The following is a 27,086-nucleotide window of genomic DNA, read 5'->3' as shown; positions in this document are numbered from 1 at the left end:
TTGACAATGAATATATTCAGCTTTTATTAAAGGAGAAATTAAATTTTAAGAATATAAACGTGATTGCGTCAGTGAGTGATGGAACAAACAGGCATTCAGAGTCTGGAGCATTTATACCACGCTTATCTCAAAAACCTAAGACGTAAATGACCAGAAAGTTTGCACCAGTGGTAAAAGAGGATAATGAACCAATAACGTATATGTTATAAGGATAGTAATCATTACTAAGTATTATGTACAATTGAAATCTAATGCCTAAGACTAGAAATATGTATCTTCCAATATCTGTATTTGTGGTAAATTACTCCTGTTTACACTGTGTTTCGCGTCAAGGGGAGCCATATTGGATCAGTTTTGTTGTCGATTATGTTGGAGCCCAGACTGCTACCATTTGGCCATCTACATAAATACGCTTTTTGAACATCCCTATTTTACAGCTATTTTAAGCCCTGCTGCATGTTGTTTCTCTGATCTTTTAACGCAACACAAACACGTTCACTTAAAGAGGTTGAACCCCAATTAGTTATAATGTTTTGACAACATTATAACAGGAGAACGATAATTATCAAGTAAGTATGTCCGAGGCTCCACAGGATGGGTTATGGTCACTGAGTTTCCACAGAAAAGTGGCTTTCAAAGATGCCATACAAATTCATACTTCATGAACTTTTCCACATATTTTTTCCCGTTACACCAATAAGCATACCGTATATACTCGAGTATAAGCCCAGGCCCCTAATTTTGCCACAAAAAACTGGGAAAACTTATTGACTCGAGTATAAGCCTTGGGTGGGAAATGCAGCAGATACTGGTAATTTTCAAAAATAAAAATAGATATCAATAAAAGTAAAATTAATTGAGACATCAGTAGGTTAAATCTTTTTGAATATTCATATTGAATCAGGAGCCCCATATAATGCTCCATACAGTTGATGTTGGGTCCCATAAGATGCTCCATACAAAATATGCCCCATATAATGCTCCATAAAGTTCATGATGGGCCCCATAAGATGCTCCATATTAAAATATGCCCCATATAATGCTGCATTAAAAGGTTAATGATGGTCCCATAAGATGCTCCATAGAATAATATGTGCCATATGCTGCTCCATAAAGGCTGATGGCCCCATAAGATGCCTCATATGCTGTTCCATAAAGGTTGATGGCCCCATAAGATGCTCCATAAAATAATATGCCCCATATGCTGCTCCATAAAGGTTGATGGCCCCATAAGATGCTCCATAGAATAATATGCCGTATATGCTGCTCCATAAAGGTTGATGGCCCCATAAGATGCTCCATATAATGCTCCATAAAGGTAGATGGACCCATAAGAAGCTCCATATAATGCTGCATAAAGGTTGATGGCCCCATAAGATGCTCCATAAAATAATATGCCCCATATGCTGCTCCATAAAGGTTGATGGCCCCATAAGATGCTCCATAGAATAATATGCCGTATATGCTGCTCCATAAAGGTTGATGGCCCCATAAGATGCTCCATATAATGCTCCATAAAGGTAAATGGACCCATAAGAAGCTCCACATAATGCTGCATAAAGGTTGACGGCCCCATAAGATGCTCCATAGATATATATGCCCCATATGCTGCTGCGATTAAAAAAAAAAATGACATACTGACCTCTTGTCGCTGGGGGCCAGGTGCCGGTGTCCTGAGCAGGTGGGGACACCGGCGCGCTATGGGGGCCAGGTGCCAGTGTCAGGGCCCCGGCACCTGCGATATTCACCTGTCCTCGTGCCGTTCTGTCTTCCGGGTAGCCGCAGTGATTGTTCAGGCAGAAAGCATGCACTAACCACGTCACTGCATCCTCTGACCTGAACGTCACAGCCAGAGGACGGGGAAGACAGAGCGGCGCTCGGCGGTGGAATGGGGACAGGTGACTATTGCATGACTCCCCCCCGTCCTCCCCGTTATACTCACCCCCTCCTGGCGCGGTTTCTGCACTTCTTGCTTCTCCGATGGTCTCCGGCAGCTCCTTCCAGTGTTCAGCGGTCACGTGGTTCCTCTCATTAAAGTAATGAATATGCGTGCATATTCATTTCTTTAATGAGCGGTACCACGAGACCGCTGAACATAGGAAGAGCTGCAGCGCCGGAGACCATCGGAGAAGCAGAGAAGTGCAGAGACCGCGCCAGGAGGGGGTGAGTATGATCTGACAGCCACCAGCTCCTGCGCTCCCCCCTCCCCCGCCTACTCCCTGGGACAGGGCTGTGGAGTCGGTAAGCCACAGTTGCGACTCCGACTCCTGGATTTTATCAGGCTCCGACTCCTTCATAAATGGCCAATTCATAACAACAAATTTACTGTTGTAAAATATTAAACATCGTGCTTCTTCAGTTTCTCACCATCATATAAGTAATCAGACCACTTAGAGCAAAAACTACATTTCTTAGAATACAATTAGAATATAGCAAATAACTTTTATAAACTTTTCTAAACTGTAAGTAAATATGCAATAAACACTTTTATGCAGTTAATAAGAAGAAATCTATAAACTTGTCCTCAGAAAAAGTATTGCCTCTGTCAGATCCTCCTTCATGGATGCCCTCAAATCTGATCTAATTATTTTGAGAGCAGAGAACAACCTCTCTACACTAACTTGTGTTGGTGGCAAAGCAGTAACCACTCGGGCAACATCTCTGACAATGTCAGGATACAGAGGAATCGCTTGTTGCACTGTTATTTTTGATGAACGGTCAAATTTCTCAATTTCTTTTAGTGCACATGAAAAATTCTGCTGAAATGTACTGGCTGTGTTCCTTGATGGGGATAACTCTTCTTCTATGCGGGAACGCTTTGCACGGTCCTTGTGATCCAAATATTTTTCGAAATTAAATTCTTCATCAGTTGATGATGAGGGTGAAGATGTGGCAGGACGACCAAATTCTTCTTGTTCCTCCTGACTGTTCTGCAACACTTTCATCCTTACTGCTATTTCAAACAGAGCTTCTTTTCCTTTACTTAGCTGTTGATCATCTAGAAGAATCCGATGCATTGGGTCTACATAAACAGCTGCCAAAAGAATGTTATTTTGTAATAGTAGCTCCTCTCTCCGTTTCATTGATGCAGCAATGCCACTTGCAATTAACCCTCCTCTTTGGGACAGGCGAAACATTAATTTTGACCATTTCTCCTTTTCAGAATAAAAAACTAAATTTATTGCTAGGAAACTCGGAGACTTGTTGTCAGAAGTTTATAGACTAAAAGAACAATTTACATTTTACTCAAAATATACCTATAAAGAGAAAAATCAGACAAACTGAACATTTTGGAAGTGGTCTCTTAATTTTTGCCAGAGCTGTATATGTTGTCTAAATAACAGTTCATACCTTCATTTCTTCTGTCAGGATACCATGTAGTTGTCCAGCCCAATGAAAGGGTAACGTATGGGAAGAAGGAGGTTACAGTCTTAAGAAATTCTGTTGCTTCTACTCTGACATTTCCACCAGTTCCATGAAGTATGTCAGCATTTATCCACACAGGTTGATGAATTTTATCCTTCATTGCATCCAAGATCTTCATAGAAGGCACTACAGCATCCAAACTATAAAGTAAAATACATGAATAAAACACATACGGCAATAAATGGATGCAATAAAAAATGTCCCAGTACAAAGCGTCACATTCTGACACCATTCATGTAGGATCTCAACATCTTCCAAGAGCAATTTCTCCCAAAGATCCAGGAGTAATTTGGTGATGAACAATGCTTTTTCCAGCATGATGGAAACCATGCTACAAGGCTAAAGTGATAATTAATTGGCTCAGTGAGTAAAACATTTACATTTTGGGTCCATGGCCCAGGAAACTCTCCAAATCTCAATCTCATTGGAAACCTGTACTCAATCCTCAAAAAGCAGGTGGACATACAAGAGCATAGAAATTGTTATAAACTCCAAAAACTGATTAGACAATTGCAGATTGTCAGCAGTCAGGATTTGCCCCAGAAGCTGATATCCAGCATGTCAAGGTGAATTACAAAAGTCTGAAAAAATAAGGCTATATTCCCATGATGAGCTTTTGAGGTGTATTTGGTGTTGCAGAATTTCTGCACCTATTATTTAAATTAGGTTACTTTTGTTTTTTCATTGCATTTTTTTAACACGCCTTTTTATCATGTTTTTGAACTGCGTTTTTTTTGTCTCCTTTTGGTGTGTCATGCTTTAAATAAAGCTGCCTTGTTTTTGAAACTTCTTGAGTTTTTTTGCATTGACCAAACTTTATTGCTATACTTAGGTGCGGATTACATGTGTTTTTGATGAGTTTCCGCGTTTTTGTTTTTTTTTTTTTACTGAGGATTTTCCAAATCTAATGTAAGTCAATGGGGAAAATCCGCACTGAAAACTCATACCTGCAAGGGAAATTGGTATTCTGCGGATTTGAAAAACGTACCGCAGGTCAATTTACGGAGGGGTAAAAAGAAGCACAGTGGAAAAGATTGTAAAAATCCCATCCACTTTGCTGCGACTATAAAATGCAAAAACACGCAGCGTCAAAAACACACACACACAAAAAAAAAAACAAAACTCATAGCCGCAGGGTAAACACTGTGAATATTGAGTCTTTCCAAAAAGTTGATGTATTATTTGTCAACAAAAGTTCAAAAACTTATGAAATTATTATAACTGTACTTCAATAAACATAAAAACATCTGAATAAAGACACTGAGGCAGCAAACTTTATTAAAAACAAAACTTGCGTCAGTCTCAAAACTTTTGTCAGTAAACTGGACATACCCAGGGGACCATATGTAATTCATCTCTCACTGTGATTATGCAAATTTGCATAAGGTTTTCTTTTTTTTAAATAATATTTGACACAAATAACTCTGTCTGACTTTAGGATATGCTAAAGTACATAGTTTTTTTTTTTGTTGTGGCGGTTGAGAGAGAATAGTTTGTTATTCTGAAATTAGCATTTTGAAAGCAATGTCTGACTTCCATTTTTTCATTGTCATAGATTTTTAAGTTATTACTTTTCATAGAATCATAGAATCGTAGAGTTGGAAGGGACCTCCTGGGCCATCTGGTCCAACCCCCTGCTCAAAGCAGGATTCGCTAAATCATCCCAGTCAGATGTCTGTCCAGCCTCTGTTTGAAGACTTCCATTGAAGTAGAACTCACCACTTCTCGTGGCAGCCTGTTCCACTCATTGATCACCCTTACTGTCAAAAAGTTTTTTCTAATATCTAATCTGTGTCTCCTCCCATTCAGTTTCATCCCATTGCTTCTAGTCTTTCCTTGTGCAAATGAGAATAAAGTTGATCCTTCTACAATGTGACAGCCCTTTAGATATTTGTAGACAGCTATTAAGTCTCCTCTCAGTCTTCTCTTTTGCAAACTAAACAATCCCAAATCCTGCAACCTTTCCTCATAAGACAGGGTTTGCAGACTGGTCACCATTCTGGTCGCTCTTTTCTGAACTTGCTCCAGTTTGTTGATGTCTTTTTTAAAATGTGGTGCCCAAAACTGGACACAATATTCCAGATGAGGTCTGACCACAGAGGAGTAGAGGGAAATAATGACTTCACGTGATCTAGACTGTACGCTTCTGTTAATACATCCTAGAATTGCATTTGCCTGTTTTGCTGCTGCATCACACTGTTGACTCATATTCAGTCTGTGATCTATTAGTATACCCAAGTCTTTTTCACATGTGCTGTTGCTTAGCCCTATTCCTCCCATTCTGTATATGCTTTTTTCATTTTTATTGCCCAGATGTAGAACTTTGCATTTTTCCCTGTTAAAAACCATTCTGTTAGTTGCTGCCCACTTCTCCAGTTTATTTATATCTTTTTGAATCCTCTCTCTCTCTTCTCTAGTATTAGCTATCCCTCCCAGCTTTGTGTCTTCAGCAAGTTTTGTCAGATTCAAGTTATTTCTGTCACCATTGCATGTTTTTCTGTCATTAAATGAGGGGTACTAACAATTTTGACCACATGTGTAGGTGTTGGCTACAGATGAGATAATCTTTTGAAACTCAAAATTCGTCAGCTTTGACAAATTTTTTCACAAAAATATTTGCTGCGAAATGCAAATGCTGAAAAGCCTTCAATTGCACATAAAAGATGAATGTAACACTCCGAGATCTCCTATGACTGTATCCATCCCCTATCAAGCTCTTTAACCCATTAACATTGAATAATGGACAGAGTCCGTCATTGGACGCCTCCCCATTTGGTGCGGGCTCAGCGATGAGCCTGTACCTTTTCTGGCACATGACAGCTGATCTGATCAACTGACTTGTGCCCGGAACAGCCGCGGGTGGAATCGCGATTCACCAGCAGCTGTTAACATGTTAAATGCCGCTGTCAAACTCTGACAGCGGCATTTAACATGCACGCTCAGGAAGCGTGTCATTACCTCCTCCCATCGGTTCCCATGTCACATGACTGCGGGGCACCAATGGGTTGGTATGACAATCCAGGGACAGTATGAGATCTGCTGCAGCCCTAGCAGAGGCGATCAGACAAGTGTAGCTTCTAGTCTCTCATGGAAACTATTTAAGCAAGTAAAGAAAAAGGTTTTTAAAATATAAAAAAAATAAAGGTTCAAATCACCCCCTTTTCCCCATTCAAAATAAAACAAAAAAAAAAAATCAAATATACACATATTTGGTATCGCCGCGTTCAGAATCGCCTGATCTATCAATATAAAAAGGATTAATCCAATTGGTAAACGGTGTAGTGAGAAAAAAATCAAAACGCCAGAATTATGTTTTTTTGGTTGCTGCAACATTGCAATAAAATGCAATAACGGGCCATCAAAAGATCGTATCTGCACCAAAATGGTATCAATAAAAACATCAGATCGGCGCGAAAAAAATAATCCCACACCCCACACGATGATCATGGAAAATGGCAACTTTTTTTTTTATACAAATTTTGGAATATTTTTTCCACTACTTAAATAAAAAAGAACCGAGACAAGTTTGGTGTCTGTGAACTCATAATGACCCGGAGAATCATAATGGCAGGCCAGTTTTAGCATTTGGTGAACATGGTAAAAAGAAATCCAAAAAACAGTTGTGGAATTGCACTTTTTTTGCAATTTCACTGCATTTGGAATTTATTTCCCGCTTTTCAGTACATGATATGGTAAATCAATGGTGCCACTCAAAAGTACAACTCGTCCCGCAAAAAACAAGCCCTAACATGGCCATATTGACTGAAGAATAAAAAAGTTATGGCCATGGGAAGAAGGGGAGGGAAAAATGGAAATGCAAAAACGGAAATAACCCTGGTCCTTAAGGGGAAAGAAAACATATCACCTCAGAAAATGCTATTTACTTGAAAATATAGGTGGCTGCCTGGTCGCTTGACTAAATTTGCAGCTACCAGGAGAATATGAACTTATTTCCTCCTGGGAGCTGATGGCTTGAGTCTTGGGAGCTTGCAAGGAGCAATTACAGTCATTCCTCACAGTACCATTCAATATAATGTGAGCATTCCCCAGAACTTTGATTGACAGCTCACTCTGCATATATGATCTGCAAAACAGCTGTCAAAGTGTCAGGATGTGCTTTCTGTAGGGTGTCTGGACAGCACTGTAATGATTTTCACCTGTAGATTAACCCTATATCTGCAAACAAACAGGATTTTCTGAGGTGACAGGTTCCCTTTAACTAACTGAAACACTGCCTTAGTAATATCAAAAAGTGACTTCAACATATAGCAACCAGTAGTGCTAAAAACCAAAAGTGCATTTAATAATATAGCTGATGGTGAAGAACAAGTAAGACAGAGTTAAACCCTGGGAGGTCCTGATTACGTGCACACGGCTAGCTATGTCTACAGCCAGGCCTTGATTTCATTTGTTCAGTCAGCTAGGAAAGCAGAGCAGTCTGTGTGTTGGAGCTGGTGACCGGCAGATGTGAGCTATCTAGGAGTTGAAAACTTCTTTGTAGTAGTGGAGCTGGAGAGAAGTCAATGTTGATTTACAGACTGTGCCTGCTGCAACAACGAATGCCTGTGCTGTGCTGTGAGTACAACAATATTAATGTAATGTGCTTACTCTGACAGAGGGACTGTTTGGTTTATTATATGTTTTGAGCTGAAGAAAAGATGTTATGTTTCATTTTCTTATGCTGGAGAAAGCATTTTCATTTGAAGTGTAACATAGTAACATAGTTATTAAGGTTGAAGGGAGACTTTAAGTCCATCTAGTTCAACCCATATCCTATCCTAACTTGCCCTAACATGTTGATCCAGAGGTAGGCAAAAAAAACCCATGTGGCAACAGTAAGCTTCACATTGGGGAAAAAAATTCCTTCCCGACTCCACATACGGCAATCAGACTAGCTCCCTGGATCAACGCAATATTAAGGAGACTAGTGTATATACCCTGTAATATTATACTTTTCAAGAAAGGCATCCAGTCCCTTCTTAAATTTTAGTAGTGAATCACTCATTACAACATCATATGGCAGAGAGTTCCATAGTCTCACTGCTCTTACAGTAAAGAATCCGCGTCTGTGAGTATGCTTAAACCTTCTTTCCTCCAGACGTAGAGGATGCCCCCTTGTCCCCGTCACAGGTCTAAGAGTAAAAAGATCATTAGAAAGGTCTTTGTATTGTCCCCACATATATTTATACATTGTAATAAGATCACCCCTAAGCCTTCGATTCTCCAAACTAAATAACCCCAAGTGTAATAACCTGTCTTGGTATTGCAGACCCCCTAGTTCCCTAATAACCTTGGTCGCTCTTCTCTGCACCCGCTCCAGTTCAGCTATGTCTTTCTTATACACCGGAGACCAGAACTGTACACAGTATTCTAAGTGTGGTCGCACTAGTGACTTATATAGAGGTAAAATTATGTTCTCCTCATGAGCATCTATGCCTCTTTTAATGCATCCCATTATTTTATTTGCCTTTGCAGCAGCTACTTGACTCTGGCCACTAAATGTGAGTTTGTCGTCCACCCATACACCCAGGTCTTTTTCAGTGACTGTTTTGCCCAGTGTTTTACAATTAAGCACATAATTATACAACTTGTTCGTTCTACCCAAGTGCATGACCTTACATTTATCCCCATTAAAGCTCATTTGCCATTTATCAGCCCAAGCTTCTAGTTTACATAAATCCTCCTGTAATATAAAATTGTCCTCCTCTGTATTAATTATCCTGCAGAGTTTAGTGTCATCTGCAAATATTGAAATTCTACTCTCTATGCCCCCTACAAGGTCATTAATAAATATGTTAAAAAGAAGCGGGCCCAAAACTGACCCCTGTGGTACCCCACTGCTAACCGTGACCCAGTCCGAGTGTGCTCCATTAATAATCACCCTTTGTTTCCTATCCCTGAGCCAGCTCTTAACCCACCTACACATATTTTCCCCTATCCCCATTGTTCTCATTTTATGTATCAACCTTTTGTGTGGCACCGTATCAAAAGCTTTTGAAAAGTCCATGTACTCCACGTCCACTGCATTCCCTTGGTCCAGTCCGGAACTTACCTCTTCATAAAAGCTTATCAGATTAGTCTGACAGGAACGGTCTCTTGTAAACCCATGTTGATATTGGGTCATAAGGTTATTCTTCTCCAGATACTCCAGTATAGTATCTCTTAGAAAACCTTCCAGGATTTTACCCACAGTTGAGGTTAAACTTATTGGCCTATAATTTCCAAGTTCAGTTTTTGTCCCCTTTTTGAATATTGGCACCACATTTGCTATACGCCAGTCCTGTGGTACAGACCCTGTTATTATGGAATCTTTAAAGATTAAAAATAGTGGTCTATCTATGACTGTGCTTAATTCCTGCAGTACTCGGGGGTGTATCCCATCCGGGCCCGAGGATTTGTCAATTTTAGTGATTTGTAGACGCCGCCGTACTTCCTGCTGGGTTAAGCAGGTGACATTTAATGGAGAATTTTTATCCCTGATCATGTTATCCGTCATGGGATTTTCTTGTGTAAATACTGTTGAAAAAAAAGTCATTTAGCATATTGGCTTTTTCCTCATCCTCATCCACCATTTCACCCAGACTATTTTTAAGGGGACCAACACTATCATTTTTTAGCTTCTTACTATTTATGTCGAAATGCAATAAAGCTTACCTTGTTTTGTACCAAGACCTGTGCTAAGTGAATGCCTACTGATGAGCGTGAATCCCTACAACAGATTTTTAAACTTAAGCTAATACTTGTATCTATAGGGCCCGATTCATTATTGTAATTGCGTTTTTTGTCTACTTTTTCCATGCAATAAGGCTACTTTCACACTTGCTTTTTTTTGCAGCGCGTTTTTCCCGCAAAAAAACGCATGGAAAAAACACATACAAACGCATACAATTGCTGCGTTTTTTTCAAGCATTTTTATGCGCATGCATGAAAAAAACGCAGCGTTTTATGCGTTTTTACCGCGTTTGCGGTTTTTTCCAACATTAGTTGGCCTCACCAAAATAATCATGATAGGGTTAGGATTAACAATAACCCAAACCATGACTTTACTAACCCTAACCCTTAACCAAACCATACTAACCCTAACCAAACCATACTAACCCTAACCAAACCCTAACCAACCCTAAACCCTAACCCTTAACCAAATCATACTAACCCTAACCCCCCTTAACTAACCCTAACTCTAACCCAAAACCCTAATTTCCATTGTCTAACCAATGGTCAACAAAAAAACGCATGCGCAAAAAAACGCATACATGAGCATGCCAATGCGCACATATGCGCACCCATAGACTTACAATGGGTGTCTTGCTGTAAAAAAACGCATGCGTTTTTTTGAGGCAAGTCAGACGCCCAAAAAATGCAACAGGATGCATTTTGTGCGCCCGAGCGCACACCACAAAAAAACGCATGCGCGTAAAAACGCATACAAACGCATGTGTATGCGCACATAAGCGCATCCCATGCAAAATATAGGGGAAAAAAGCGCATGCGTTTTTTAGCGCTAAAATACAGCGCAAAAGAACGCAAGTGTGAAACCAGCCTAAGACTTTTTTGTGACATTCTTTTAATCTGCACATTTTTTGTGTGCCGACTTTGTTTTTTTTTTCTATGTTCATCTATGGACATGTTTTTTGTTTTATAGATGTTTGTATAAGATTCATGAACTGTGATTTTTTAAAAATACGCAAAATATTATTGCAAATGTAGTTTTTCCCTTGAGTTAATTTACGTACATCTGAGTTTTGTGCTCAAATGTTACCATTGCGTGTGACTTTGCTCTAAAAAGGCACAAAAAGTGTTAAAGACAATATTTTATTTTGTGCAAATTTCATGGACCTCATGTCACTTTTTGAAAAATTTTGCACAAAACATGTGAAAGAGAACTACAAAATTAAAAAAAAAAAGGGACTTTAAAAAAACCACAAGTGATGAATTGGGCTACTAGGCTTCTGTTTTTGATGGTGGAGAGCAATTTGCAGCAGATCATCAATTCCATGGAGCTGCCATTTGTTTCGGCCACGTGACGGTACAAAGGAGGGATGGAAATAATGGCAGCTATTTTTTAATCGAGACTGAGCGCACACAATCATTTCGTTGAAGGCAGTACAATACACATGGTGACCGCACTGCCCCAGGCTGTAACTCCCTAAATGCTATGGATCGCAGCACTTAGAATGATAGGAGAGAGAAGGGGGTTCCTTGTTCCAACCAATTGGTACCCCTCACAACATAATCGCGGGCTGCCATGTCAACCGTAAGTCAAATGACGACCTTCGAATGTGCCGGGTATGGTGACCTGTTAGACTCTGCCAGAAGCATGATCTAAAAGTCGAGAAATCATCGCATAGCACTCGGACCAGTATTAATCTATGGGGCAGCTCACATCACCATATTTTTTCTCAGGTGTATTCGACGTGCATGTAAAAGCGCAGCATGCTGTGATTGTACGTGTATATCATCCGAGACTCGCCAATGCAAGCCTATGGGTGTGAGAAAAACTTGTACGCCACACGGACCATTCATCTAGCTTGTGATAAATACGCACACATTTTCCTCATTTCAGCCCACTGAGCAATTTAATTCAATGGGGAAAGTCAGTGAGAAATGTAAAGCCATATGGATGTTATACGGGTGCCATATAGATATATGGGTGGAAGAAAATCACAATCGCATTGCAAACGCATTACACATGGATGACCACACGGAGAACACTCGTGCGACTCTCGGCAGGGAAACTCGGACCGATTTTCCATTCGTTTAGTCTGACACCGACCTAACAGTGACCGCTATAATGCATTGCAGAACCTGTATATTGCAACGTATTATTCCAGTGATTAAAGTATTAAAAGTTAAAGTAACATAGAAGGTCTAAGCAAAAAAATTTTAAAAAAATTAAATAAAATTCACAAAATAATGAAAGAACAAGAAATAAAATCCTACCAATAAATAGGTATATTTATGTAAAAGCAAAAAACAAAAATTACACATATTTGGTATTGTTGCGTCTAGACCAACCCGATATATAAAACTGTCCTAATAGCTAACCCTTTCAGTAAACATAATTAAAAAAAAATAAACGTGGCAAAAATCGAGCGTTCATCATAGCACCGAACAAAAAGTGATATAAAACAATCAAAAAGTCAAACAGAAATAAAAGTGGTACCGCTGAAAACATCATCATGTACTGCAAAAAAAAACAAGCTACCATAAAGTTCCATCAGCAGAAAAATAAAAAAAAGCTATAGCTCTCAGAGTATAGTGATGCAAAAATAATTCTTTTTTTTAATAAAACGTTTTTTATTGTGTAAAAGCAGCTATATATATATATATATATATATATATATATATATACACACACACACACACACACACACATACACACACATATACTGTATATACACACGTACATACAGTGCCTTGCAGAAGTATTCGGCTCCCTTGAACTTTTCAACCTTTTCCCACATATCATGCTTCAAACATAAAGATAAAAAATGTAAATTTTTGGTGAAGAATCAACAACAAGTGGGACACAATTGTGAAGTTGAACGAAAATTACTGGTTATTTAAAATTTTTGTGGAAATTCAAAAACTGAAAAGTGGGGCGTGCAATATTATTCAGCCCCTTTACTTTCAGTGCAGCAAACTCACTCCAGAAGTTCATTGTGGATCTCTGAATGATCCAATGTTGTCCTAAATGACTAATTTGCTCACTACACCTCTAGATAAATTTGTTGAGGGGTATAGTTTCCAAAATTGGGTCACTTGTTGGAGGGTCCATTGTTTATGCACATCAGGGGCTCTTGTAAATGCGACATGGCATCCACTATCTATATCTGCCAATTTTGTGCTCCAAAAGTGAAATAGCGCTTCTCCCCTTCCAAGCTCTGCTGTGCGCCAAAACACTAGTTTTCCATCACACATGGGGTATCGCTGTTACCCATGTGAAAATGTGGGACTAAAATAACATCTTTGTGGGAAAAATGAAAATTTCACATTGGTTTAATTCTTGTGAAGCACCTAAAGGGTTAATAGACTTCTTGAATTTTTAAAATTGTGTCACTACTTGGTATTTTCTGTCACACAGACCTCTCAAAGTCACTTGAAATGTGATGTGGTGCGTAACAAAAATTGGCTTTGTAAATTTTGCTGGAAAAATGCGTAAAGATTTTAACCCTTCTACCTTTCTCTAAAAAAAAAAACACGATGTTTCAAAAATTCTGCTGATGTAAAGAAGAATTGTGGTACATGTTATTTATTAACCATTTTGTGTGGCATACCTATCTGGTTTAAGGGTAAAAAAATTCAAAGTTTGTGAATTGCAACATTTTATAAATTTTTTAAGAAGATTTCTGATATTTTCACAAAAACAATGCAAATCGTATCGACTGAAATTCAATACTAACATGAAGTACAATGTGTCACAAAGCAGAATCACTGGGATTCATTGAGCGTTCACATAAAGTGACACTGGTCATAATTAAAAAAAAAAAATGGCCTGGTCATGAAGGTGAGAAGAGGCAGAGAGGTGAAAGAGTAACAGTCTGTTTCATTTTTAATAAATCAATAGTACACATGAAATTAAGCAGCTTTGTATATATCTTATCAGAGAAATCTGTTTCTTTCCTCTCCCGAATTGATGTTTCAAACTTAATTCATGGGTAAACGCTGTAAAATTTGTATTCAGTGTAGACAGATTTTTCCATTACTGAGATAGGACATGGCAGTTCCTGCTCCTAAAAGGAGTAGGATAAGGAAGGAGGAGCTGGAGGCAGAGACAGACATTCTGCTGCAAGTTCACCGCAAATGTCAGTCACACTTTAAAAAGAATTAATTGAACCCAAATTTTACCCCAATAAACAGAGTGAAAGATGAATTCAGGAGGAGAAAGAAGCAGATTTCTCTAATAACATATATTACAAAGTTGTTTATATTCATTTAAAATATTGATTTATGAAATAAAAGTAAAATGACGGTTACACTTTAAGTATGAAGACGGTGGTGGGCTGAGATTTTATCCACGGTTAATATTCCATACCGTTTTGACATCACATCTATTGAGAACAGGGCAATTTTTAGTAGATTCATTTCTCAAGTGACATTTTCTTTCTGACTCAAAACCTTTACAGAACTCCTACGAGTTCTGCATCTTTCTGCAAAATGATTTTGTTCAGCCCACATCTTCTTAACTAAAAGAGCCAGACAATGGCCTGAGAGGCTTACACACAAAAGCAACAAGGCTCATCGCAATTCTCCTTATATTGCAGTAGATTTCTGTTGTACTGTTTGGACAAAGCTGCTACTTATGAACAGACAGGAGATGGATACTGCAGCCTAGTGACTTCATGTAATAAGGACTTCATTTTATTTTACCAATTCATTGTAACTTCTGGGAGGATCGTATTATCTAAATGTAATATACAAAATATACAGTACTGTGCAAAAGTTTTAGGCAGGTTTGGGCAAAAAAAAGAATAATGACATGGCCCCTAACTTATCTGACATAAACCCTATAGAAAACTTGTGGGTCCTTCTTAAATGGGAGATTTACAGGGAAGGAAAACAGTCACCTCTTGGAACAGTGTCTGGGGACAGTGGTTGGTGCTGCCTTAATGGCTGATTGCAGAGGCATAGCTCAAGTATTAGTTTTTTTTTGGGGGGGTGAGGAAGGGGAACAAAACTTCTGAGTGGGTGCCTAACCAGGTAACCATGATTACATCTGTTGTGGTCCCCCCCCTAATAGTGGATATAGGAGCACCTCAGCAGATGACTGTACTGTTAACATATAGTGGTAGATACTAGTCCTGCAGAACATATGCAGTTATTTTTTGTAACTTACAGCTGACATTCTGATGGGATTGCTTACTTTTCCATCTAGCCCAGACCAACATGACAATTTCTTCCAGCCAGGACTTGGCTGCAGAGATTACAACAAAGTCCCATTTGACTTCTCACATTTCCAACACCGTTCGAATCTATTGCCAATCTGAACGAACTTCTCATCCTACTGATACCAAAGTACAGAGCCGCTTCTGCCGTATGCATCCCTATTACCGCACCTACTATGTGCCCTCTAGAATATACACAAACCCCTAGAATATATTAATGCCCTGTGCAAGTGTCCCAAAAAAACAGTTCCCACATTTTTCCCCCTTGAAAGTAATAATGCCCTGTGGGTGCCCCTTTCACAATAATAACAACCTGATTTCTCCTATAAGTGCCCACGTAACATTTAATAATGTCCCGGATCCTCCTCCTGTACAGCCTCGCCTCTACACGGTATGATGCTCTTATACAGTATAATGCCCTCTACACATTATGATGCTCTTATACAGTATATTGCCCCCTCACTGTATAGTACCCCTACACAGTATACTGACCCCTTAGAAGCCCCCAAACTGTTTGATGGTTCCCACAATGTATGATGGAACTCACACTGTACAAGGACCCCACATTAGCTCTCACACTGTATGATGTCCCCCTCACTGTAGTCACCACTGTATGATGGCCCACTAAATAGCCTCCATATATTATAATGCACCCCATAGTCCTTCATATAGTATACTGCACTCCTCATAGGCCTCTATGTAGTATACTGCACTCACCATAGGCCTCTATACAGTATAATGCACTCCCCACAGGCCTACATACAGTATAATGTACTTCCCATAGTCCTACATATAGTATACTGCATTCTTTACAGGCCTCTATGTAGCATAATGCACTGCCCATAGGCCTCTATCTAGCATAATGCACTGCCCATAGGCCTCCATACAGTATAATGCACTCCCCATAGGCCTTCATATAGTATAATGCACTCCACATATGCCTCTGTTAAGTATAATGCACTGTCCATAGGTCTCTACACCATGTTCCAAATTATGCAAATGATATTTTTCTCTGATTTTCCTAAATGGTCGGTGCAAATGAAAGTCAGTCTAATAAAAGTCATCACCCGTTAGAGTATACATCAAATTGTATTGAAGAAACCTCCCTATGATAACAGTATCTCCAAAATGAATAAAAACTCAAAATGCGCTGTTCCAAATTATTAGGCACAGTATAATTTATAAACATTTGATATGTTTTAAAGAACTGAAAATGCTCATTTGTGGAATTTGCAGCATTAGGCGGTCACATTCACTGAACAAAAAAGCTATTTAACTCCAAAACATCCTAACAGGCCAAGTTACATGTTAACATAGGAACCCTTCTTTGATATCACCTCCACAATTCTTGCATCCATTGAACTTGTGAGTTTTTGGAGAGTTTCTGCTTGTATTTTTTTGCATGAAGTCAGAATAGCCTCCCAAAGCTGCTGTTTTGATGTGAACTGCCTCCCACCCTCTAAATCTTTTGCTTGATGATACTCCAAAGATTCTCTATAGCAGGGTTCCACAACTCCAGTCCTCAAGGCCCACCAACAGATCATGTTTTCAGGATTTCCTTAGTATTTGCTCAGGTGATAATTGCTTCACCTGTGCAATACAAAGAAAATCCTAAAAACATGATCTGTTGGTGGGCCTTGAGGACTGGAGTTGGGGAACCCTGCTCTATAGGGTTGAGGTCAGGGGAAGATGGTGGCCAGACCATGAGTTTATCTCCTTTTATGCCCATAGCAGCCAATGACTCAGAGGTATTCTTTGCAGCATGAGATGGTGAATTGTCATGCATGAAGATGATTTTGCTCCTGAAGGCACGTTTCTGCTTTTTATACCATGGAAGAAAGTTGTCAGTCAGTACGTCATTTTCACACCTTCAGGAACCTTAAAGGGCCCTACCAGCTGTTTCCCCATGATTCCGGCCCAAAACATGACTCCTCCACCTCTTTGTTGAAGTCGCAGCCTTATTGGGACATGGTGGCCATCCACCAAACATCCACTACTCCATCCCATCTGGACCATCCAGGGTTGCTCGACTCTCATCAGTAAACAAGACTGTTTGAAAATTAGTCTTCATGTATGTATGGGCCCACTGCAACCGATTCCGCTTGTGAACACTGTTTAGGGGTGGCCGAATAGTAGGTTTATGCACCACAGCAAACCTTTGAAGGATCCTACATCTTGAAGTTTGAAGGACTCCAGAGGCACCAGCAGCTTCAAATATCTGTTTGCTGGTTTGTAATGGCTTTTTAGCAACTGCTCTCTTAATCCGATGAACTTGCCTGGCAGAAACCTTCCTCATTCTGCCTTTATCAGCACAAACACGTCTGTGCTCAGAATCAGCCACAAATCTCTTAATAGTACGATGATCACGTTTAAGTTTTTGGGAAATATCTAATGTTTTCATCCCTTGACCAAGGCATTGAACTATTTTGATGCTTTTCGGCAGCAGACAGAATCTTTTTCTTTCCCATGTTACCTGAAAACTGTGTCCTGCTCAATAGTGTGGAACATCCAGTTTTCCTTCTATTGGGCTCATATGGCAAACTAATTATCACAGGTATCTGAGATTGATTTCAGTGATCCAAAGAACCCTGAGACACAATACCATCAATGGGTTTCATTAAAACAAAAAAAAAAAAAAACCGCTATGACACTTAAAAACAATTTGCATAATAATTTGGAACATTGTGTGTATAGTATAATGCACTCCCCATAGGCTTCTATATAGCATAATGCACTCCCCATAAGCCTCTATATATCGTATAATGCACTCCCCTACACCTCTATATATCGCATGATGCACTCCCCCATAGGCCTCCATATATCATATAATGCACTCCCATACACCTCTATATAATGCACTCCCCGAAGGCCTCCATAGAGTATAATGCACTCCCCATAGTCCTCCATATAGTATAATGCACTCCCCATAGACCTCCATATAGTATAATGCACTGCTTACAGGCCTCCATACATTATAATGCACTACCCATAGGCCTCCATATAGCATAATGCATTCCACATATGCCTATATACAGTATAATGCACTCCACATATGCCTCTATTCAGTGTGATGCACTGCCCATAGGCCTCCAAATAGTATAATGCACTCCTGATAGGCCTTCATATAATATAATGTAAACCCGATAGGCCTTCATATAGTATAATGTAAACCCGATAGGACTCCATATAGTATAATCCACTCCCCATATGCCCATATATAGTATAATGCACTCCCCATAGGCCTCTATATAGTATAATACACTCGTGATAGGCCTTTATATAGTATAATATAAACCCGACAGGCCTCCATATATTATAATGCACTCCTCATAGGCCTCTATATATAGCATAATGCGGTCCCCATATGACTCTATATACATAATAATGCACTTCCCATAGGCCTCTATATGGTATAATGCACTCCCCACAGGCCTCTATATGGTATAATGCACTCCCCATAGGCCTCCATATAGTAGAATGCACCCCCCATAGGCCTCCACAGTATAATGCACTGCCTATAGGCCTCCATACAGTATAATGCACTCCCCATAGGCCTCCATACAGTATAATGCACTCCACATATGCCTATATACAGTATAATCACTCCACATATGCCTATATACATTATAATGCACTCCACATATACCTCTATTCAGTATAATGCACTGCCCATAGGCCTCCATATAGTATAATGCACTCCCTTAGGCCTCTATATAATACAGTGGGGAAAAAAGTATTTAGTCAGCCACCAACTGTTCAAGTTCACCCACTTAAAAAGAGGAGAGATGCCTGTAATTCACATCACAGGTAGACCACAACTATGAGAGTCAAAATGAGAAAACAAATCCAGAAACTCACCTTGTCTCATTTGGCAAGATTTATTTTTCAAATTATGGTGGAAAATAAGTATTTAGTCATTAACAAAAGTTAATCTCAATTTTTTGTTATATATCCTTTGTTGGCAATGACAGAGGTCAAAAGTTTTCTGTAAGTCTTCACAAGGTTGGCACACACTGTTGGTGGTATGTTGGCCCACCCCTCCAAGCAGATCTCCTCTTGAGCAGTGATGTTTTGGGCCTGTCGCTTGGCAACACAGACTTTCAAATCCCTCCAAAGGTTTTCTATGGGGTTGAGATCTGCAGACTGGATAGACCATTCCCGGACCTTCATATGCTTCTTACGAAGCCACTCCTTCGTTGCCCTGGTGGTGTGCTTGGGATCATTATCACGCTGAAAGACCCATCCACGTTTCATCTTCAATACTCTTGCTGATGGAAGGTTTGTACTCAAAATTTCACAATACCTGGCCCCATTCATTCTTTCACTTACATGGATCAGTCTTCCTGGTCCCTTTGCAGAGAAACAGCCAAAAAGCATGATGTTGCCACCCCCCATGCTTCTCAGTAGGTATGGTGTACTTTGGATGCCACTCAGCATTCTGTCTCCTCCAAACTCGATGAGTTTTGTTTCTACCAAACAGTTCTACTTTGGTTTCATCAGACCATATGACATTCTCCCAATACTCTTCTGGATAATGCTCTCTAGAAAATTTCAGACAGGCCCGGACATGTACTGGCTTAAAGAGGGGGACACGTCTGGCACTGCAGGATCTGAGTCCCTGGCTTCTTAGGGTGTTACTAATGATAGCCTTTGGTACGGTGGTCCCAGCTCTATGCAGGTCATTTACTAGGTCCCCCCCGTGTGGTTCTGGGATTTTTGCTCACCGTTCTTGTGATAATTTTGACCCCACCATGTGAGATCTTGCATGCAGCCCCAGATCGAGGGAGATTATCAGGCCTCCATAAAGTATAATTCACTCCCCATAGGCCTCCATATAGTATAATGCACTCCCCATAGGCCTCCATATAGTAAAATGCACTCCACATAGGCCTCCAAATAGTATAATGCACTCCCCATAGGTCTCCATATAGTATAATGCACTCCCCATAGGCCTCTATAAAGTCTTCTGCACTTACCTTGAAAAAAAAAAATACAATACTCACCTCTACTCTTTATTCCCCTGCTGCTCGTCGCCTGCACATAATGTCATCGCGCCTGCTGTCATATACAGTCATATGTAAAAGTTTGGGCACCCCTATTAATATTAACCTTTTTTCTTTATAACAATTTTGGTTTTTGCAACAGGTATTTCAGTTTCATATATCTAATAACTGATGGACTCAGTTATATTTCTGGATTCAAATGAGGTTTATTGTACTAACAGAAAATGTGCAATCTGCATTTAAACAAAATTTGACCGGTGCAAAAGTATGGGCACCCTTATCATTTTCTTTATTTGAACACTCCTGGCTACTTTTTACTGACTTCCTGAAGCACTAAATTGGTTTTGTAACCTCATTGAGCTTTGAACTTCATAGCCAGGTGTATTAAATTATGAGAAAAGGTATTTAAGGTGGCCACTTGCAAGTAGTTCTCCTATTTGATTCTCCTATGAAGAGTGGCATCATTGGCTCCTCAAAACAACTCTCAAATGATCTGAAAACAAAGATTATACAACATAGCTTTTCAGGGGAAGGATACAAAAAGTTGTCTCAGAGATTTAACCAGTCAGTTTCCACTGCGAGGAACATAGTAAGGAAATGGAAGAACACAGGTACAGTTCTTGTTAAGCCCAGAAGTGGCAGGCCAAGAAAAATATCAGAAAGGCAGAGAAGAAGAATGGTGAGAACAGTCAAGGACAATCCACAGACCACCTCCAAAGACCTGCAGCATCATCTTGCTGCAGATGGTGTCACTGTGCATCGGTCAACAATACAGCACATGCATAACGCCTTTTTGTATGACCAAACAACTCAATCTTTGTTTCATCAGTTCACAGGACCTTCTTCCAAAATGTAACTGGCTTGTCCAAATGTGCTTTTGCATACCTCAGACGACTCTGTTTGTGGCGTGCTTGCAGAAACGGCTTCTTTCACATCACTCTCCCATACAGCTTCTCCTTGTGCAAAGTGCGCTGTATTGTTGACCGATGCACAGTGACACAATCTGCAGCAAGATGATGCTGCAGGTCTTTGGAGGTGGTCTGTGGATTGTCCTTGACTGTTCTCACCATTCTTCTTCTCTGCCTTTCTGATACTTTTCTTGGCCTGCCACTTCTGGGCTTAACAAGAACTGTACCTGTGTTCTTCCATTTCCTTACTATGTTCCTCACAGTGGAAACTGACAGGTTAAATCTCAGAGATAACTTTTTGTATCCTTCCCCTGAAAAGCTATGTTGAATAATCTTTGTTTTCAGATCATTTGAGAGTTGTTTTGAGGAGCCCATGATGCCACTCTTCATAGGAGAATCAAATAGGAGAACTACTTGCAAGTGGCCACTTTAAATACCTTTTCTCATGATTTGATACACCTGGCTATGAAGTTCAAAGCTCAATGAGGTTACAAAACCAATTTAGTGCTTCAGGAAGTCAGTAAAAAGTAGTTAGGAGTGTTCAAATCAAGAAAATGATAAGGGTGCCCATACTTTTGCACCGGTCAAATTTTGTTTAAATGCAGATTGCACATTTTCTGTTAGTACAATAAACCTCATTTGAATCCAGAAATATAACTGAGTCCATCAGTTATTAGATATATGAAACTGAAATACCTGTTGCAAAAACCAAAATTGTTATAAAGAAAAAAGGTTAATATTAATAGGGGTGCCCAAACTTTTACATATGACTGTATATATCTTGAAGAATATTTCCTTGGAAAACTAAATTATATAGAGAATTGCTTTATGTAAAAATCACATTGCAGTCGGATCACATTTGCATGTATATCGGATGCTAGGAGATAAAATCGAATTGTACTTGCATGCAAAGTGCATAACACTCGTCTGACTTTTGTGGACCGAAATCAGCGTTTTTTTTCTCCACGGTGATGGGTATGAGCCCTAAGAAAGGCAAAACCTCACTTTTACTTACTTAAATTTTCCCGTTTAACAACCTTTTGGATTGGCTAACAGGACTGTGGATGTTCAGTAATAAAATTAGAACTAAAAAAAAAATAAATTAAAAATTCCTAATAATTGTGCTCTCAATGTAAGTTAAGCGATCAAACGATTGAAGGATCAAGTTCCATGAGAGAAGCAAAAAAAATAATGTAAAAATAAACTTTTTATTTTTAGGGAAAATGAATACCGTATTTTAAAAGTTCAAATCACCCACTTTTTCCCCGTTAGAAATATAAAAAGGAAAAAGAACAAACATTTGGTATCGCCATGTTCGTAAAAATCTGATCTATTAAAATATTGAATTAAGTAACCTTATTGGAAAACGCCGGAAAGAGAAAGAAAATCAAAATGCATACACAAAATTGGTATCAATAAAAACATCAGGTCACTGTGCAAAAAAATAAGCTCTCATCCACAGGAAAATAAAAATGTTACGGGTCTCAAAAAAAAAAAAACATTAAGCAGAAACTTTTTTAGTACAACACTCATAGTTTTTTTTTTTCATCATTTAGATACAAAAATATTTTAAAATATTGATGCTTGTATAGTATTACCATAGCCAAACTGAGGCCGGGATCACACATGCGAGGAATACGACCGAGTCTCGCATGTTAATATCCGGCACTGCCGCCGGCACTCGAATCGGTGCGCGCGGCCGCTTGGCAATACATGCAGCCGCACGCTCTGCTCCTGAGTGCCGGCGACAGTGCCCGATATTAACATGCAAGACTCGGTTGTATTCCTCGCATGTGTGATCCCGGCCTGACCTGGACAATTCCTGGTCGTTTTTACGGGACGGACTAAAAAGAATGAAGAAAAGGAATGAAGAAAAAGAATGAACATAGTAACTTATAGGTCCAAAGATATGGAGAGGTGTTATAGATTTCTTATGTATCTTGGATATGAAATGAGCACAAATTATGTGTAGACAATTAGGAAATCAATACAGATCCCATATAAACTATGTGTATATTATACTCCCTGTGCTTGATAGGTGAGGAATGAACATGAAATATATGTAGATAATAGGAGAATTAACACTTATCCCATATAAGGAGGTGTATATTATCTTCTCTAAGCTTTATAGGTTGGGAATGAACATGAAATATATATAGATTATAGGAGAATAAACACATATCCCATATAAACAGGTTTATATTATATTCCCTGTGATTGGTAGATGGGGTATGAACATGAAATATATGTAGATAATAGGAGAATGAACACATATCCCATATAAACAGGTGTACAGTTAGGTCCATATATATTTGGACAGAGACAACATTTTTCTAATTTTGGTTCTAGACATTACCACAATGAATTTTAAACAAAACAATTCAGATGCAATTGAAGTTCAGACTTTCAGCTTTCATTTGAGGGTATCCACATTCAAATTGGATGAAGGGTTTAGGAGTTTCAGCTCCTTAACATGTGCCACCCTGTTTTTAAAGGGACCAAAAGTAATTGGACAATTGACTCCCAAGGCTATTTCATGGACAGGTGTGGGCAATCCCTTCGTTATGTCATTCTCAATTAAGCAGATAAAAGGCCTGGAGTTGATTTGAGGTGTGGTGCTTGCATTTGGAAGGTTTTGCTGTGAAGGAAACATGTGGTTCATTCCCCAGTTACCTATGCTTGGTAACTGGGGAATGAACATGAAATATATGTAGATAATAGGAGAATGAACACATGTCCCATATAAACAGGTGTTCATTCTCCTATTATCTAGATATATTTAATGTTCATTCCCCACCCATAAAGCTCAGAGAATATAATATACACCTGTTTATATGGGATATTTTTTTCATTCTCCTGTCATCTACATATTTATCATATTCATTCCCCACCTATAAAGCTTAGGGAATATAATATACACCTGTTTATAGGGGATATTTGTTCATTCTATTATCTACATATATTTCACATTCATTTCCCACCTATAAAGCACAGGGAATATACTATACATCTATATTTATGGGATATGTGTTCATGCCCCTATTATCTACATATATATCATGTTCATTCCCCACCTATAAAGCTCAGGGAATATAATATACACCTGTTTATATAGGATATGTGTTGATTTACTAATTGTCTATATATAATTCATGTTCATTTAATATCCAAGGTGCCTAAGAAATCTATAATACCTCTCCATCTCTTTGGACCTATAAATTATTATGTTCACTCTTTTTAGTCCGTCCCCAATTTTACTGCACAATAAAACGCCGTAGAAGCAACAAAAAAAGCCGAAAATTTAAACATTTTTTTTTCCTCATTTCACTAAGAATTTTTTTCCGACACAGCATCTCAGTGGCATTGCCCTTCAAAACTACAACCAGTCTTGCAAAAAAAAAACAAAAAAAACACAACAACAAAAAAACCTAAGTTATGGCTCTTTAAACACTGCAAAAAACCCCAAAAACAAAATTTCCTGGTACTTAAAGGGTTACATTTGCAGCATATTGGTCCTTTCTGCTTACCAAAACATTGTTATGTGGCCTTTCTTTCTTGCTGAGAAGAAGTAACCTCCACTTTTCAATGCAGAGTTGCAGGAGACGGGATTATAAAGGTGCAGGTGCATGTACATAGTGTCCATGACATACAGGATATAACAAATTACTGCTTTATTGCGCCGACAGCTTATTTTTTCTTATAACTGAGGAAGAAATCTGAGGCTGTCACGGCGTCTTCATTCTGTACTAATCACAAGTTCGCCATTTATCACCCCAGGGACCAGCATTGCTCTGCATTCGGATGAGGCAAGTGACAGCTCTGGGATTAAGAGGTAGAAGACTCATCGGGTCTCTACTGTAATGACATTTATTGGTGGTTACGGTTATGAAGTTAATAATGTGGAAACATGAAGCCAATGATTTCACCTCAGTTTTTACACTGGGTTGCTTTCCCAGAAGTATTTTGATATTTGTCAGCTGCGGCTTTGCTTCACTTTGCAGAGAAAGCGCTCAGCGTTCCTACAGTGGATGTCAGGTGCCATGCTGGCTGCCATCCTCACAGCTTTACTAGACAGGATAATCTGCTATAACAAACAGCATCTGGGCCAATTCGTCCGTGAGACCGAGACTTCCCACCGTTGGCTGTTCTGCATCCTGCCTGTCATAATACGGTGTAGGAGCAGGTCAGGACCAGTCAGCTCTCCAACACACACCCAAAGCTACTACACAGCCATGAGGTTTCATATATAAAATGAATGGATGGAATTATGGAAATCACAAGATCGACAGACATATTAATGATATGCAAATCATGAAAAAATGGAAACATTTAAAGAAAAAAATCACTTTGAAGAAATAGCCGTTCCACTAATTCTACGAAAATACCAAGGCACCGATTAGAAGTACTCCACCATCACATTAACCCCTTTACCCGCCAATGTCGTTTGCGTGTTAATGACCAGGCCAATTTTTACAAATTCTCTCCAGTTTCACTTTATGAGATAATAAAACTGGAACGCTTGAACGGATCACATTGATTTTTTTTTTTTGTGACATATTGTACTTCTTGGTAGTTGTAAAATTTCTTAGATATAACTATTGAAAAATTAGCTATTTTAAAACTTTGAATTCTTATACCCTTAAATCAGAGAGATATGTCACGCAAAAGAGTTAATAAATAACATTTCCCATATGTCTATTTTACATCAGCACTATTTTTAAACACATTTTTTGTTTTTATTAGGAAGTTATAAGGGTTAAAAGTTAACCAGCAATCTCTCCTTTTTCCAACAACATTTATAAAACCATTTTTTTTAGGGACCACATCACTTTGAGTGGCCTATATGATAGAAAGTACCCAAAAGTGACACCATTCTAAAAATTGCACCTCTCAATGTGTTCAAAACCACATTCAAGAAGTTTATTAACTCTTCAAGTGTGCCAAGGAAATTTTTAGAATGTGGAAAACATGGATTTTTGTGATAACTCACCGTAAAATCCTTTTCTCCGAGACGCTCATTGGGGGACACAGACTGTGGGTGTATGCTTCTGCCGCTAGGAGGCTGACACTAAGTGAAAAAAAGAGGTTAGCTCCTCCTCCGCAGTATTGCCGGCGGAAATCAGTTTGGTGCCAAAGCAGTAGGAGGACAACAAAAAACAGCCTTAATACAGGTACAACATGTCAAAAGAAAAAACACCACCCTTATATCCAATAAGTAAACATATATTAATTTAAACAAAACAAGAGCCAACTTGGCTGATAGGGTGGGTGCTGTGTCCCCCAATGAGCGTCTCGGAGAAAAGGATTTTACGGTGAGTTATCACAAAAATCCATGTTTCTCCTTTGCCTCATTGGGGGACACAGAGACTGTGGGATGTCCTAAAGCAGTCCCTGGGTGGGAAATTGACTCACCGATCCATGCTACATGCACCTCTTGTTTAAAGGTGCGCCACCGCTGCTTGGAGAATCCTTCTACCCAGGCTCGCATCCGCCGAGGCCTGAGTATGGATATTGTAATGTTTGGCAAATGTGTGCAGGCTGAACCAGGTTGCTGCCTTGCAAACCTGTTCCGTCGAAGCCTGATGCCGAAGCGCCCAAGAGGCGCCCACTGCCCGAGTAGAGTGCGCTCTGATACCTGCTGGAATCGGCGCGCCTCCAATGCGGTAGGACTCCTGAATGGTCAAACGAATCCATCTGGCTATGGTCGATTTTGAGGCAGCGAGTCCCTTCCTGCGCCCTTCAGGGAGCACGAACAGCGTGTCCGTCTGGCGAAAGGGTGCCGTCCTCGACACTTCCCTCGGAGGGCTCTTACCAGGTCTAACGTGTCAAGAGCCCTTTTCACATGGTGCACCGTCGTTGGACAA

At 39.4% G+C, this 27,086-nt stretch overlaps 1 protein-coding gene across 1 annotated transcript in view; it reads right to left on the bottom strand.

Moving 5' to 3' along the window:
• FAM151B (family with sequence similarity 151 member B) overlaps positions 1 to 27,086 on the bottom strand; it is a 58,209-nt gene that overhangs the window by 16,170 nt on the left and 14,953 nt on the right. The window contains exon 4 of the mRNA XM_073580969.1: positions 3,352 to 3,566. Coding sequence (XP_073437070.1) covers positions 3,352 to 3,566 — 215 coding nt within the window. The remainder of the gene's footprint in view (positions 1 to 3,351; positions 3,567 to 27,086) is intronic.

This window comes from Dendrobates tinctorius, unplaced genomic scaffold, assembly GCF_039654945.1.
Source record: "Dendrobates tinctorius isolate UK_male_01 unplaced genomic scaffold, ASM3965494v1 ptg000003l, whole genome shotgun sequence".
Classification (NCBI taxonomy): Eukaryota; Metazoa; Chordata; class Amphibia; order Anura; family Dendrobatidae; genus Dendrobates; species Dendrobates tinctorius.
Note: the sequence above shows the minus strand (reverse complement) of the source record. Positions and strands in the feature narration are given on the sequence as shown.